Raw genomic sequence first — 14,514 nt, 5'->3', positions numbered from 1 at the left:
CTTAATAAAATGAGAAAATAACTTGTCTTTAACCACTAGGAAAGATTGGTTGTCATGACATCTGTCAAAATTTTTTTGAAATTGCACACTTTGACATTTCCTGCCCAAAAATCCAAGGCATTATCAAATCTTTTGCTGGCATCAAGTTAAAAGATGTCCATGTCAATCTTTAGGCCACAGAAAACAATTTTTTGGGGGGGGGGTTAAAAAAAAAAAAAAGTATCCTCTAAAAAGTGGGCAGGGCATCAAACTCTGGTAATTTCGAACAGACGAAAGGCGGGAGTTGAGAGCATGCAGTAACCACAGATTTTGTAATCTTTACTAACCTGCCTTCCTTGTTTCATTGTTTCAGGAGGGGCTGGTTCCCTTCATCTTACTGCCGTGCTTTCACAGAGCCTCCCATGAATAACAGCAGGTAAGGAGACGCCACATTCCAGCCAGCACGCACACACTACCAGGTTTCGTGTTGCAGCTAGCTGTATTGTTGGCAGTGTTTCCTCTAGTTACTCCTATTGAAGTGATAACCTTTCTAATCCTGTAGGTATTCTCCTCTTGCTCAACTTTTGATTCATGCTGTCCTTAAGTCACATTCTGCCTTCAGCCTTTTCTATCATTGTGCTACATGAACTTTTATGACATAACTGTCTGTGTGGCCCTCAAATCTTTGAAGTGATTCTAAAATTGGACTTTTCACACACATTATGCCCAGCAAACTAACAGGAAACAGGATGTTGTGTGCTGATGAATAGATTTTGTCGCTGATAAAATGGAAAAAGAAGGTTTAATGAGTTTGCTCCAGGCTTTTCTTCAAAGAGACTAATCCCTGTCGGACTAATTTAATAGATCCTAATTTGCTGCACCTCCCACAGAAAGGCTGCCAGCCAACTACTACCAATCAAGGAAACAGGAAGTTTAAACTATAACCAGAACTGTGGGACACGCGCATCCGTGTTCCACTGTTCTTAAGAACTATCACTGATAAAATATTTATATTTATATATTTCCGTATCTGTAAATCCTAATTCTAACATTCTCACTTTAAGTGTTAAATATAAATTTAACCATGGATTAAAAACAGCATCAATTTTAGCTATTTAAGCTCTTTTAAAAACAAATAAATTTACATAGTTAGTGGATCCTATTGTTTATCCTCAAATGTATACGGCCTTGTTTTTTGCCATGAGTTCAGACAACCATCGGTAACCCCAAACTCAAGTTACAGTACCTTGATATATAAATACAGGAGCCGGCTGACTTCCCACGTCTCTTATAACACTTCCATTCTTCCTTCAATTTGTCCATAGTGAGACTGCTGCTCCATACCGCAGTAGAAGTGTGGTCAACCTCCACCATCAGGACACAGAGACAGATGAGGCGACCATGGTGCTCCCCCCAGCAGACTACTGTGACACCCTACAGCGCAACGCCATCAAGAACGTCTCATCCGCCAGCACCATCACTACAAATAACCACTCGCCCACAGCCTCTGCAGCCCCCTCTGATCACAACACGGTGAGTCAGTGAACTGGATATTTGCTTCAAGTACTTGGATGTGACCTTTTTAACACATTTTAAAGAGTCAGTCATGTGTAAGATGTTGAACCTTCTGCAGTGAAGCCCAAAGTTTTAAGATGTTTGCGCTGAGAAATGAGAACTTCAGAGCACAATCTGATCTGCTGTCTTCTGCCAAACCTGTCTGCTGTGCTGGCGCAAACAGCATTGTGGGGCTACGTCTCACCTGATACCTGCTGCAGCGTGACTACAGTACCCTCAGCTGTGCAGCCTTATCTTGACTGCTGATGACAGTACGTGTGTGTGTGTGTGTGTGTGTGTGTGCGTGTGCATGTGTGCAGGTGGTGTCAGATGAGCTTTATATATCTGTCCTGGAAACCCGACTACACTCTGTTACACTCAGTTGACACACAATGAAAAAAGTCAATTATTGGGACTTGAGTTTAAATCTATAAAATGTGACATTGATGTTTATTTGGAATATTTTTATCCAGTCCTGGCTATTGTCATTCTATATATCTATAATGTCCTTTTTTTTTCCATGTTTTTTTGTGTTTAGACAAGTTAATTCCTCCTGATTCAGATGTTGAAAGGACCTGCAGGTTGTATTTGAGCCATAGTAAAGTTAATAAAGTCATATCTTTTTCTTAAGATTTCTTAAAGAACCTTGCAGATGAACCTGCATATGAAGGGTTAGCATGCTGGATCTTTGTAGAAAGAAAGACTAACTAGTTCTGTTATCCATGTTAGCATAGACTACTGGGCAGCACTAAGCTAAAAAAGTTTCTGTTTGAAACAAGTGTCCATATTGTTCATCTGCTCCTTGTCTTTTCTTTTTTTTTTTTTTTTTTTCACATGGATTTCATCCATGCTCGTGCTTAATCAGAGCACTCAGGCCACATGGAAAAATACACTGCTCAAAAAAAATAAAGGGAACACTTAAAATAACAAATAACACATCCTAGATCTGAATCAATGAAATATTCTTATTAAACACTTTGTTTGTTACATAGTTGAATGTGCTAACAACAAAACCACACAAAAATTATCAATGGAAATCAAATTTATTAACCCATGGAGGTCTAGATTTGGAGGTACACTTAAAATTAAAGTGGAAAAACACTACAGGCTGATCCAACTTTGATGTAATGTCCCTACAACGCCTGGGCATGCTCCTGATGAGGTAGCGGATGGTCTCCTGAGGGATCTCCTCCCAGACTGGGCTATAGCATCCGCCAACTCCTGGACAGTCTGTGGTGCAACGTGGCGTTGGTGGATGGAGCGAGACGTGATGTCCCAGATGTGCTCAATTGGATTCAGGTCTGGGGAACGGGCGGGCCAGTCCATAGCATCAATGCCTTCGTCTTGCAGGACCTGCTGACACACTCCAGCCACATGAGCATTGTCTTGCATTAGGAGGAATCCAGGGCCAACCGCACCAGCATATGGTCTCACAAGGGGTCTGAGGATCTCATCTCGGTACCTAATGGCAGTCAGGCTACCTCTGGTGAGCCCATGGAGGGCTGTGCAGCCCCCCAAAGAAATGCCACCCCACACCATTACTGACCCACTGTCAAACCGGTCATACTGGAGGATGTTGCGGGCAGCAGAACGTTCTCCATGGCGTCTCCAGACTCTGTCACGTCTGTCACATGTGCTCAGTGTGAACCTGCTTTCATCTGTGAAAAGCACAGGACACCAGTGGTGAAGTTGCCAATCTTGCTGTTCTCTGGCAAATACCAAACGTCCTGCACAGTGTTGGGCTGTAAGCACAACCCCCACCTGTGGACATCAAAGGCGGAGGTAGCGGTCCTGCTGCTGGGTTGTTGCCCTCCTACGGCCTCCTCCACGTCTCCTGATGTACTGGCCTGTCTCCTGGTAGTGCCTCCATGCTCTGGACACTACGCTGACAGACACAGTAAACCTTCTTGCCACATCTCACATTGATGTGCCGTCCTGGATGAGCTGCACTACCTGAGCCACTTGTGTGGGTTGTAGACTCCGTCTCATGTTACCACTAGAGTGAAAGCACCGCCAGCATTCAAAAGTGACCAAAGCATCAACCAGAAAGCAGGAACTGAGAAGTGGTCTGTGGTCACCACCTGCAGAACCACTCCTTTACTGGGGGTGTCTTGCTAATTTCCTATAATTTCCACCTGTTTATTCCATTTGCACAACAGCATGTGAAATTATCAATCAGTGTGGCTTCCTAAGTGGACAGTTTGATTTCACAGAAGTGTGATTGACTTGAAGTTACACTGTGTTGTTTAAGTGTTCCCTTTATTTTTTTGAGCAGTGTATATTTGGGCTTCACACCGTAGGCCACAGAGGGACGTGAACAAATGTAGAAGTCATGAATTGTCTTAGAAGACCCAAAATCATTTTATAAAACCAGATTAAAACAGTTTTTAAATGAATTTAGTAAATACATTTGTAAAGAACATTTTTACTTTAAGAGGTGTCTTTCTATTCAAACTTGATTCCCCAGAAGAGGAAGATGGATTTTGTAGGGAAAAGCTGTGAAGATTGCAATCAAAACCATTTCTGGCCGCCTTATGGCTTTTTAGCTGACATTAGTAAAAGACATTAACACTGGGGTAGACATGAAAACAGTCTCATATTATTTCATTTATATTCCCCTTATGTACAAATGTCCTTTTATTTGCATTCCATGCAAAGTGGCATGCAAAGATGTGGTTTCCCTCTACGAAATCTCTACTGGGAGATTGTAAACGTGTTGTGGTCTATCAGGGTCAAATGGTCATTTACACACCCTCTGCACACACTTTTACACAACTCCCTGTAGCCTTTTGGCAATAATCCACATTATTCAGACATTTATGCTTAATTGTTGTGTAAGATATACAACACATAGAAAACATCTGTTTAGCTATTCTGGTAGGTTGTGACAATTAACCCAAATGGAGATGCAATGGTCTCTTTCTTGTATTCATTATTTGTGACTCATTTGGGGCACAGACATATACAGTACAAAGAACTAATGGTTTCATTTGCGTGTACAACGTCGGACCTGTCAGTTTACATCCGCCACACGTCTCCATCTTTGGTGCAGCATTATGCTGGAATTCCACTCAGACTGAACCCGATATCTTTCTTCCTTCTTTGCTGCCCACTTGTCATACTTAGACAAATAATAAGGGAGTTTCTATTTATCTCAGCCTTTGAACACTAAATCTCCATACCTCCCTCATCCCCTATTTATCCCACTCCCATTTCCATGAAAAATAACAGCCTCTTTAATGGAAGTTTATGCCAACCAAGTGACTCACAAACTTCTGCCATAATTCTTTCAAAAGAGACAAACTGATCTAAGAATAGACATGTGTGGGGATAAAGATCTCTAGCACTGCAGTAGGATATTATACTCTTTTTATATTCATCTGTGTGTGTGTGTGTATGTGGGTGGCGGTGCACGTGTGTTGGGTTAGCAACTTGTCGCTGCAGTGTTCATAAATATTGCTGCCTGTAATGGTTTAATATGCTTGTCAATTCATAAACTGCACGTGAATATGGACAAATCTTCCTTTTTACTATTAAACCCTATTTCCAAATTCTTTCAAAGCTGTGAGAGTTTTTAAGAAAAAAAAAAAAAAAAAAGCTGTGAGAGTATGTATCAAAAAAACATTGTACCAGTGATGCAGGTTGGTCTGGATAAGGTGTGAAGAAATATTCAAGAGAGCTGGGGTAGGTGGGGGTTTTTTCTGGAATGTTGTCACCATGAGAGAAAAATGTAACCTCACTGGTTTGGTGTAGTGTGAAGGGTAAGATAACGACTAACAGGAAAGAATATATAAAGAAGACAGGGTCTGAGAGAAATCTGAGACATCGGTCCTCAGAGAAAACTGAAGAGGCTGTTCTTAACCCCCGAGTATCCAGAAAAATAAATGAAACCCCCACTTTTCCTGCTGCAATTTCAAGTTAAGCAGAGCAAACACACAATTGCAAAGCTGCAGTACAGTGGAAGTCACATTTTAAATGGAGAGATACAACTCGTGATTTGAAATCTGGACATGTGTCAAGAGAAGTGAAGCAGGCATTAAACTGGATTCGGTGGTTTAAACACACTTAGAATAAAGATGTTGGAAAATCAATCCACTTCTGACCTCTTGTGGACTCTTTGAGGTACTGCAGTGTGTCTGCTGGAATCATGGTTAAAATCAAAGTTTGTTGTAAGGAAGCTGTTGTTCAGGCTGACAAGCAGGTTGCAATTTAAAATCCCATTTCAATGTTAAAAAAATAATTACGCTTTCATTCGTTCCTACCATTTTTTCCAGATGTGAAATAAATTATGGTGAGCAGTAAATTTAACTTTGCTGACTTGCACTCAGCTGGTTTCACATGATGCTTTTGTTTTGTGGACATTTTTGAGGCACTAAAGTTTGCAACTTCATTTATTTATGGTTTTTTTAACTTTAGATCATATGGATATGGCCAGCTGTAAATTTTCGGCTCTAGCGCATAAAGGCTAAAGCAGAAAAGCAAAAAATTACACACAAGAAAATCCAGTCACAATTTACTTGTTATAATCAAATGCTGACACACATGGTGTACATGCTATTGTGCGTCTGGATGGTCTTATTTTTTCTTTTTTTATGAAGATTTTTAAATTTTATACATGATCTGTGCACATGTTTTACATGTTCACATCACACTGGCATGACTGAGCTTTTGCATCCATGTGTAACGAGGACTGGATTAGCTGAATGTGCAAAAATATGCAAATCTTTCTCGGCCAAATCAAAGTTGTTTTTCTGCTTTGCTTTGAGCGTACAGCAGAGGGCATGTTGACATTTTCAGTTGTGAAAACGGACCCTGATCGCCTGTTCAAACATACTGGCACCGACACCCACTCGTCAAAGGAAAACTTTACGTAGTTGCCTGTTGGACAGACTTGAATTTCCAGAAGCTCCAGGTTCCAAATGTTGTCTTGTGATGTGAGACAGCAAAACATTTTTCCCACACCTTGGCCAAATCCATTCATTTGTAAAGTCCAATGCTTCTTTTTAGGAACCCAGAAATGTCTGTTGGATAACACTGTAGCCCAGATCTTTTTACTGCACCAAGCACAGATGTAATTGGGATTCTTGGGGTATTCATCATTCACACCTTTTTAATGGTTTTGTATCATGTAACAAACTATTTTCTCCTTAGGTGGTTCAGTCTAATGGCATCTCAAGACCTCCGCCTGCTTACCTCGCGTAAGTCACTTAAGTGCATCAACGTTTGCTATATTTAATTTAAACTTCTCTAATCACTCATCTCTGCTGCCTTTCCACAGCGGAGGGAACCCATTTGCCACAGTCAGGCTACGTCCAACTGTCACTAATGATCGCTCTGCACCGGTCATCTGATCCATCCACATTTCCACCCATGATCAATTCCTGCCGAGCTTCCTGTGTCACCTGACCAGATTGTGCAGTTCTGCCTCTGCTCTAATTGCCCAGAGCCGAGGAGAACAATGCCATTTAAAATGGGATCGCCTCACTGCGACAAACTCTGATATGGAAGTATTTAGGGGCCCTTTTAATTACTGAACAGATGCTCATATTTATGTTATATATTTTCTATCTATTTTAGTCAGTCTTTCTGTGGTGAGCCTTAAATGACATTTTTAACTGCACTTGAGATATGAATAAAAATGGTCAAAATGTACTGTACTTATGCAGTTGATGTTCCATCTTCATTGTCAGCATTACTTAAGATCTTTTTCTGTTGCCATAGGACAACACTCTAGATGCCCTTCAGTCATCTTTTAGGTCCTTCATATTGTTTCTACGCCCTGTCGATGGTGAGAAGTCAAGTTGTTGACGGTTGCTTTGAGGAAAAAGATGACTAAGATGGATGTGTCCAAAAAGACACAGGGTTTTTGTCCACTTGTAAATGCATTTGTGCAAGAGATCCTACACTGCCCTTTGCCACCTAAAATTAACGTTTTAGAATGTGGAGTCACTTCTGCCTTAACGCATACATGCACATGACCAATTGTAAATATTTTATCTGTTGCAGTTTCCTTTCACTGGCAGTGCAGTCAGTTCTGCTTTAACCATTTCACACAGCAAAGCCACGTGCACACTTTGTCTTTGGCCGTCCTTACACCGTTAATAGAAATTGCTGTATGACAAATAAAGATTTATTTCTTCAGCTTGGTGTTTGGTTTTTGTCCCGGTAATCTTAAATTGTCACTTTCACTTGTGTTAATTTGTTGAAAATTTTTACAAGAGGAGAAAAAAAAATCAAGCAAAAAGTCAACATGAATAGCATTGATTTTTAATTACAGTAACTCATATAAAAAGTAGGAACTTCAATCAGAGCATGCATAGTGTGTTTTCTAAAGCCTTTTCTTCTTTAAATCCCTCCCACCCAGTTATCTCTTTTTGTCTGCTGTGGACAGATTTGTAACATCCTGCTGTGGTGGAAGACATCGAGATACTGCAGACACATGGACAAAACATTTGATTGATTGTCTGGCTGGGAGGAATGGGGCAGGTTGACTTGTCACAGAGTAAGTTACTGAGATAAAAATCCAGAGATTATACAAGTCGTCCGGAGATTTCAACTTTTACTCGGCATGCTTTCTTGAAGTTTGAACTGTTTTGACACCAGAGTCCTCTCAAAGTGAGTCCAAAGTCAAAAACAGTTGAGGTTGTAAAGTCCAGGGCGTTTCAGATTGTGTGTACCTGAGGTCTGCATCGGCCCTGGAAAAGCACAACCCAGCAGAATAATCAGAACGAACTGTCAGTTCAAATATGGCCCCGGGAAATAATAAATCAACAAAAAAGACGGACAAAATGCTTCGTCAGATTAAGTCCACTGTTTCAACTGGAACAGCTCACATCCAAGGATCTTTATCTTTTTGTTAAATGTGACACACTGAGCCAAAAAGAAAAAAAAGGAGCAAAACATCTGAAAAAATTTACATTCCCTAAAGTAGAAAACAAAAGCTAATTCATCTGTGATCTCAGTGTATAATGTTACAAAGCACAATGTTTACTAAAAGCTAGGTGTGCTAGCAAATACATAAAAGAAAAAAACCTGAGGCAAAATAAAAAATATAAGTGCCTTGGTTAATTCCAGCTCCACAAAACAAAGGAATCTGCTCAGATCTCCATATGATCCGAGCTAAATCTACTAATTAAATCATGACTGGTGGAATCGGATGATCACTCAGCATGTAGTGAAGGCACTGACAACAGCTGGACACTCGTGCTAGAACATTGTCTTAACTTGCAGATGAAAAATAGACGGCAATATCTAGATCATTTGTTGTACGTAAAAATCAGGATTATGTTTGTGTGGCTGTGTATGCATGTGTGCAAGCGCGTGGAGAAGTAGTTTGGTCCCTCTAGCCGAAGGTGGCGCCACAGTTGGGACACCTTCTCTGACGCAGTGCGAAGCAGAAGAGGAGGCCCAGCGGGAAGAAGAAGATGGCACAAAGGATCCCCAGACAGGTGAAGTCGTCCTCCAGGACGCCCACTCTGAAAAACACACAAACCAAAAGCTTAAGTAAGAAAAGAGGAACAGTTTCACAAATCTATAACATTGTTATAGAAGGCTTAAACCTATCACACGAGTAACCTGCAACACAGATAAAAACATCATCTGACTGGCTGTCAGCCAGTCTAAAGTAGACCATGTCCTATCTGCTGATGCCTGACCACTGAACGTTGATCTACTGGTTCCTACCCAAGCAATGCTTTCATCTTTCACACTAAACAACCATCAAGAAGACCCTGATACATGTTAGACTGACCTCATTCTGACAAAAAAAAGCAGGACAAACAGCTCTAGTTGAATTTCTGCTCATTTAAATCAAAACAAGTTTAAAAACTTCAGCAAGAAAAAAGAAAAATAGAAACACTATTCCTCCCAAGTCTGCTCATCTGCCTAATGTGGCAGTTTCCAAGCATCTGATCTGTTAATGTGTCTCTGAGCAAGTCATTCCTCTGGATTTGTTTCCTGCTGCTTCTTGATTCTACTGTAAAATATTTTCAATGCCTTTAAAGAAAACAGGAAAAATTCCATCTACATGTGTGGCAAACAGCTCCGGAACAAACAACCAAGTAATTGTCAACACAGGGGAGCAGCTTGTTTCAAGCAGGGGGGCTCTTTTTAAGGCTCATAGCAGCTTTAATCCAGAGTGACTGTAAACAAAGCGCTAACCGCCATCTCATGACTGCACCACGGCGACCAGCACAACCAGTAAATCTAATGCTGGAAGCCTAAGAAGGGAATTAACGGATGCAAAGCTCCGAAGACATAGAAAGTGAAAAAGCTACTTTGGAAAGGCCATGCTGTCAGAGCTGTGGAGGTTTGAAATAATCCTAAAAATGAGCCTTAATTACCCTGAAATATTAGATTTATGCTGTCATGCTAAACTACATTAAAACTAATATTAATCTAGCACTTATACTCTGAGTGCTGCTGTGCAGGTTATCTACAAACTAGTGCCAAGACCTGTCACTGAGTCAAACAACGTGGCTATGATATAAATTCGTAACAAAAGCTGCGTTAGTGTTTTCAAAAACTCCTGAATGTTTCATATACTGTCAACTAAAGACATACACAGCTGTTGATCTACTGTCATCACACTAATCAAGCAGCAAGAATTTACTGATGTATTTTCCAAAAAACACACCGCTGATGCAAAATGCTTTGTGGGAAATGTAAAAAAACTCAACTGTCAATGAAAAAAATGAGTTATTTATAGTGTGGGGTTAGTGTATTTCCATATACAAAGAGGTTAAGCGAGTATTTGTACAAGTGGTTAATAGAAAACAAGTGTGTTGCTGCAGTTTGATCTAATTAGCCCAGCTGGCTTTTTTTTTTTACGTAATTTTACATTAGTTTGAATAGCTACCAGATGAGATAATTACCAAGCAACCACACTAAATACACATATAGTTAACCATGTAACAACAAAGAATCAGAATTAAAACCGTCATACTTAATAGCAGCAAAAGATAAGCAGTATATTTAATTGTTCCAGTCTGGAAGTAGAGCTAATTTTTACTTGACGTTTCTGTGAACTGTGTCCCGCGGCCACCTTTGGCCTCGTCACATGTCTGAGGGTTAACTCAGCTGACTGACAGGACGTTGACTCACCACAGTGAAACCAATGTGAAACTCTCAAAACTGAAAGTCAGACTTGCTCATCTTATCTTTGCCTATAGCATACGTGTAGGAGCAACGACAAAAGTGCAAACAGAAGAGCAACTCTGCATAAACAAACAGACTGATGGTGCTGAACTCAAAAACTGTTAATCGCAGTGAATACACAATGTCCCGTAATCTTTGTTTACAAGAGTTCAGGCGCTGTCCACTGTGTGTGAGAGTGTGTGATCTCACCTGCAAGCAGGACAGCCTCCCACCACCACTACAGAAGGTTGGATGATGGTATAACTCCCAGTAAAAGGCTGCTGGGAGACAGCAGGGCCCATTTGAGCTGATGAGAATCCTGCAGGTTGGAAGAGAGCGATGTCACTAAGTTACCATGGTATCAGTGTGAGTTCATTTTTTTAATAACTGACTAATTGATATTACAATAATAATAAGTTATTTAGTACAAATTTAAAATGAGTTCAAGCCCAGTACGGAAATTATTGCTATTGCTTTTAGCATTCATCATCCCTTTCAATAATAAACACAGCTCTGATGCTTTAAAAGGAACATTTGATAAGATACTATAAATATCTTGCAGGACAGAGTCAAAGAATAGGCTGTCATGTTAGAAGTGTGTGTGTGTGTCATTTTATTAAAACTCACCACGTTCTTTTTTTTTTAACTGTTACAGCCACATTATTCTTCCTTTAAACGTATTACCAACACTTTGTTTCTAATAAGGAATACTTCTGAGGATACCGAATAAAACAGATGTACATAAAGCTGCTGTTTCCATTCCTTAGCAAACAGGAAATTACATGCACTTGTCAGATATGGGAGTTGATTTGCAGATAGAATGACTTCCTGTATAACTGCTGTACTTGTACAATCACAGTCAGGTGATGACTGCCTGTTTCACATAAAGCAGACATACTGTTTATGATCAAAGGGGCCACAGGAAGAAGCTGCGGCAAAACTGCAATACTAGCAATCTTCTTTTATGAAACACTGGCATGTTTGCTGGCCCCATATTTGTATCACCTGAATTTAAAATAACTTAGTAACAACACTCAGATCTACTTTCTACTGCCATATTTTATGAATGGCAAAAAAATTAGTCATCACACACATTTCAATTTACCTACCTACTGCGCATGTGAAATTTTAGAGGAAATAGAAGCTAATCATCCTTTAACAGTCTAACTAAAAACTTTCAGTAGTTTCACCGATTTCTCTTTAGCTAAACCACTCGAGCCAAAAGAAAACGAAAGAAAAAGTCTTCTTCGGCTCAAACAAAGGCGGAAACCGGACAAACTGCGACCCCTCGTCCCACGTAACTTTCTGGTGACCGTGAGGGCCATGTATACTTGCCTTGGCCATCGGGGTACTGGTAGGGCGGTGGGGCCGCTGGGGGGATGGCCCCGTAGCCCTGCTGCTGCGGGCCGTACTCATACGCCCCCGGAACGGCGTTATAGGCGGGTGGTCTGTCTTGAAGAAGAGGTTTGCTGTCCACCATCTCGCCTGAGGAAATGTGTCCTCAACTTGTGTTGTCCTCTGCTCGTTAAGTCTGCAGAAACAGAAGAGGGTCTAAACTGAATTCGAGCTACTTGGCCTTTGTTACCCGAAATGCTGTACGATGCTGGTTAACACGCAGTAGCGACAAAAACAAAGAAAATACGCAACGCAAAAATGAAACTTCGTCCCTCTCCATGCGCCAACTTTGTCCCAAGCGACGCAACAACCCCAAATATTAACCGAATGTCCACTTTTAAAAGGAATGATGCGAGTCGGTCTGGTAATGGCTAACTTAACTCCATTTCCCTCCTTGGAGTTGGTCCTTTGGTAGCAAAACAACAGTCGTCTTTCATCGCAGCGCCTTACAACTCAGCTGGAAGTCAGAAAGGCTTTTTCCTTTCTGTCGGGATTGTCACAAGAGAAGAATCATGTGACGAGCTGCTGTAGCGCCTCTGCGTAGTGAAAGGCTCCTTAAAGCGACAGCGCACAAAAACAAAAGGCGGCAGTCCGACTGCTGCATGCAGTACACTGCAGCTTCAACACGGAGAACACCACTGCCAACCGGTTTAAATGATGGGGTAAAAACATGATGCAGTTAATGGAATGACTTGCAACGGATTCACTACCTCGAAGATCCTAAAACTGTCTACACTGCACCTTACATAAGGGCTGTTCTTGGCCTTATGGGGACCCTGAACGTTACATAATACTGAGTTCATATCCGTGCTGTAATAAGAATAAATAAAAAGTAATGTTATAAAATAACGTTGGTCTTATATACCATAATATTTACTTTATTGTATCAACTGAAAGAGACAATGCTTCCATACATTTAGTGTTAACTGACCTTCCCTTGGGTAAACATCAGATGTCAAAGGGTCATTAAGTGCAGCATGTAATGTATTTTTATTATGTTGTTCTGCATCATCATCATGTTCTAGATCATAATGCAGAATTCATCCAGTATATTCTCACTGATTCGATGGTGATAATATCAGTCATAAAACCACCAGATGTGATAACGGAAGTTAAACTGTCAATATTGATGAAGAAAACAATCAAATTGATAATATGGCTAAAAACACTCATTTTTCTTTTTGTGATTTAAGTGTGAGTGTTTGTCCAGCAGTGATAAAAGTCCTACCGCAGCATCATCCAAAGTAAGCAACTGTTGATAAAATATATCATTGGCTGTTTGTTTTACAAGTTTTTCTTCACTTTTTTTGCATTAGATGATCACTTTAGTTAATCAGTTCAATATTTCATAAAATTTAGACCTAAAAAATGGTCTCATTTGTGACTCCCTTTTCCTGGTCAGTGCTCCTGCTTGGCCCCCCCATGAAAACTTTACTAGACTTGCCCCTGCAAAGCTGAAGTATAAACCTTGTCTACCACCAGCCAACTACTGTGTTAGAGAAGGTTGTACAAAAGACAATACTTTGAGGTAAATATGTGATGGTGTGAACCATGAACTGCTAGTTTCCTCCTTCTCAGCTGAACCATAAAGAAATGCAACAAGAGAGAAAAGCCGATCAGCTGATAACCGACAGCTGTCATGACTCCACAAACAAAATGAGAGGAAAGGGAGGAAGCAGCAGCTGCACAAACACAGAGACGACCATGGTCGACCATGGTCGTCTCTCCGCAGGGAGCCTCTAGATGGTGGTGGTGGTGGACGTAAAAAGTGCAGGTATGGAACCCTTTCACCAAAGAGTGTGTGTTAAAACACTCTCATTCTCCACAGGGACAGCATCAGTGTTTATTCTCAAATCCATTCATAGATCCAGCCAACTCATCTTTTAGATCTTGCCTCTCCATTTCTGCTGTCATAACAGAGAAATGATGGATATATGGGGCTTTTAAACTTCATCCTACTATAACCAGGCTGGATGATCTACTGATCTTGAAGTCACAAGCAAGCCAAACATGACTTTATCTGCATGTTATGGCAGAGGTTAACATTTAGTTTTGGATCATTTATCACATGATTAGACATGCTGATAGTGTGTTTTCATCTTTTGAGTCTCTTTATTGAGTCTTCTGTACACAACTTGTTTAGAATTATTATTTATTTGTTTATCTCTTGAGTTCTTTTTCATGTTGTGTCTTTTCTACTCCTAGAAATTGAAATGAATTAGAATTAAATTAATTAGAATTACAACTTAGTGGAATAAACAGTTTGTTTTGGGAAAACAAGCAAATGTTTGCTGATGCAATAAATCTAACTGTTCAGTTTATTTAATCCTCTTTCATGGTGAATGACTAACTCATCAGTTTCTAAAACATGTTATACAAAAAAAAGTTTAATAAAATATAAGCTAAAGAAACATTTACCTTCTAAACATTTTAGATCCTTTTGTTTAACAA

At 40.3% G+C, this 14,514-nt stretch overlaps 2 protein-coding genes across 4 annotated transcripts in view; one reads left to right on the top strand and one right to left on the bottom strand.

Moving 5' to 3' along the window:
* The window catches only part of baiap2l1b (BAR/IMD domain containing adaptor protein 2 like 1b), a 31,511-nt gene extending 23,837 nt beyond the window's left edge, over nt 1-7,674 (top strand). For all 3 annotated transcript variants that reach the window (XM_042004541.1, XM_042004533.1, XM_042004524.1), the window contains 4 exons: nt 353-415; nt 1,305-1,512; nt 6,685-6,731; nt 6,812-7,674. In XM_042004541.1, the coding sequence (XP_041860475.1) occupies nt 353-415; nt 1,305-1,512; nt 6,685-6,731; nt 6,812-6,884 (391 nt within the window). In that variant the 3' untranslated portion in view covers nt 6,885-7,674. The remainder of the gene's footprint in view (nt 1-352; nt 416-1,304; nt 1,513-6,684; nt 6,732-6,811) is intronic.
* A 110-nt stretch (nt 7,675-7,784) lies between these two features.
* On the bottom strand, nt 7,785-12,587 carry bri3 (brain protein I3). The gene is made up of 3 exons (XM_042004551.1): nt 12,004-12,587; nt 10,879-10,987; nt 7,785-9,008 (listed from the first exon to the last, which is right to left on the bottom strand). Exons 1-3 carry the CDS (start codon nt 12,146-12,148, stop codon nt 8,876-8,878), a joined length of 387 nt encoding a protein of 128 aa, XP_041860485.1. The 5' UTR covers nt 12,149-12,587; the 3' UTR covers nt 7,785-8,875.
* Nucleotides 12,588-14,514: the final 1,927 nt, after the last annotated feature.

This window comes from Melanotaenia boesemani, chromosome 2, assembly GCF_017639745.1.
Source record: "Melanotaenia boesemani isolate fMelBoe1 chromosome 2, fMelBoe1.pri, whole genome shotgun sequence".
Taxonomy (NCBI): domain Eukaryota; kingdom Metazoa; phylum Chordata; class Actinopteri; order Atheriniformes; family Melanotaeniidae; genus Melanotaenia; species Melanotaenia boesemani.
The sequence above is the reverse complement of the archived record's forward strand: the minus strand, read 5'-3'. Positions and strand labels throughout refer to the sequence as shown.

Coding starts and splice junctions, on each gene's coding strand:
- bri3 (XM_042004551.1), bottom strand. CDS start 12,148: ATGGTGGACAGCAAACCTCTTCTTCAAGACAGACCACCCGCCTATAAC. Junction 10,988..12,003: donor CCAGTACCCCGATGGCCAAG/GCAAGTATACAT, acceptor TCCAACCTGCAG/GATTCTCATCAGCTCAAATG. Junction 9,009..10,878: donor GGAGGCTGTCCTGCTTGCAG/GTGAGATCACAC, acceptor TGTGTTTTTCAG/AGTGGGCGTCCTGGAGGACG.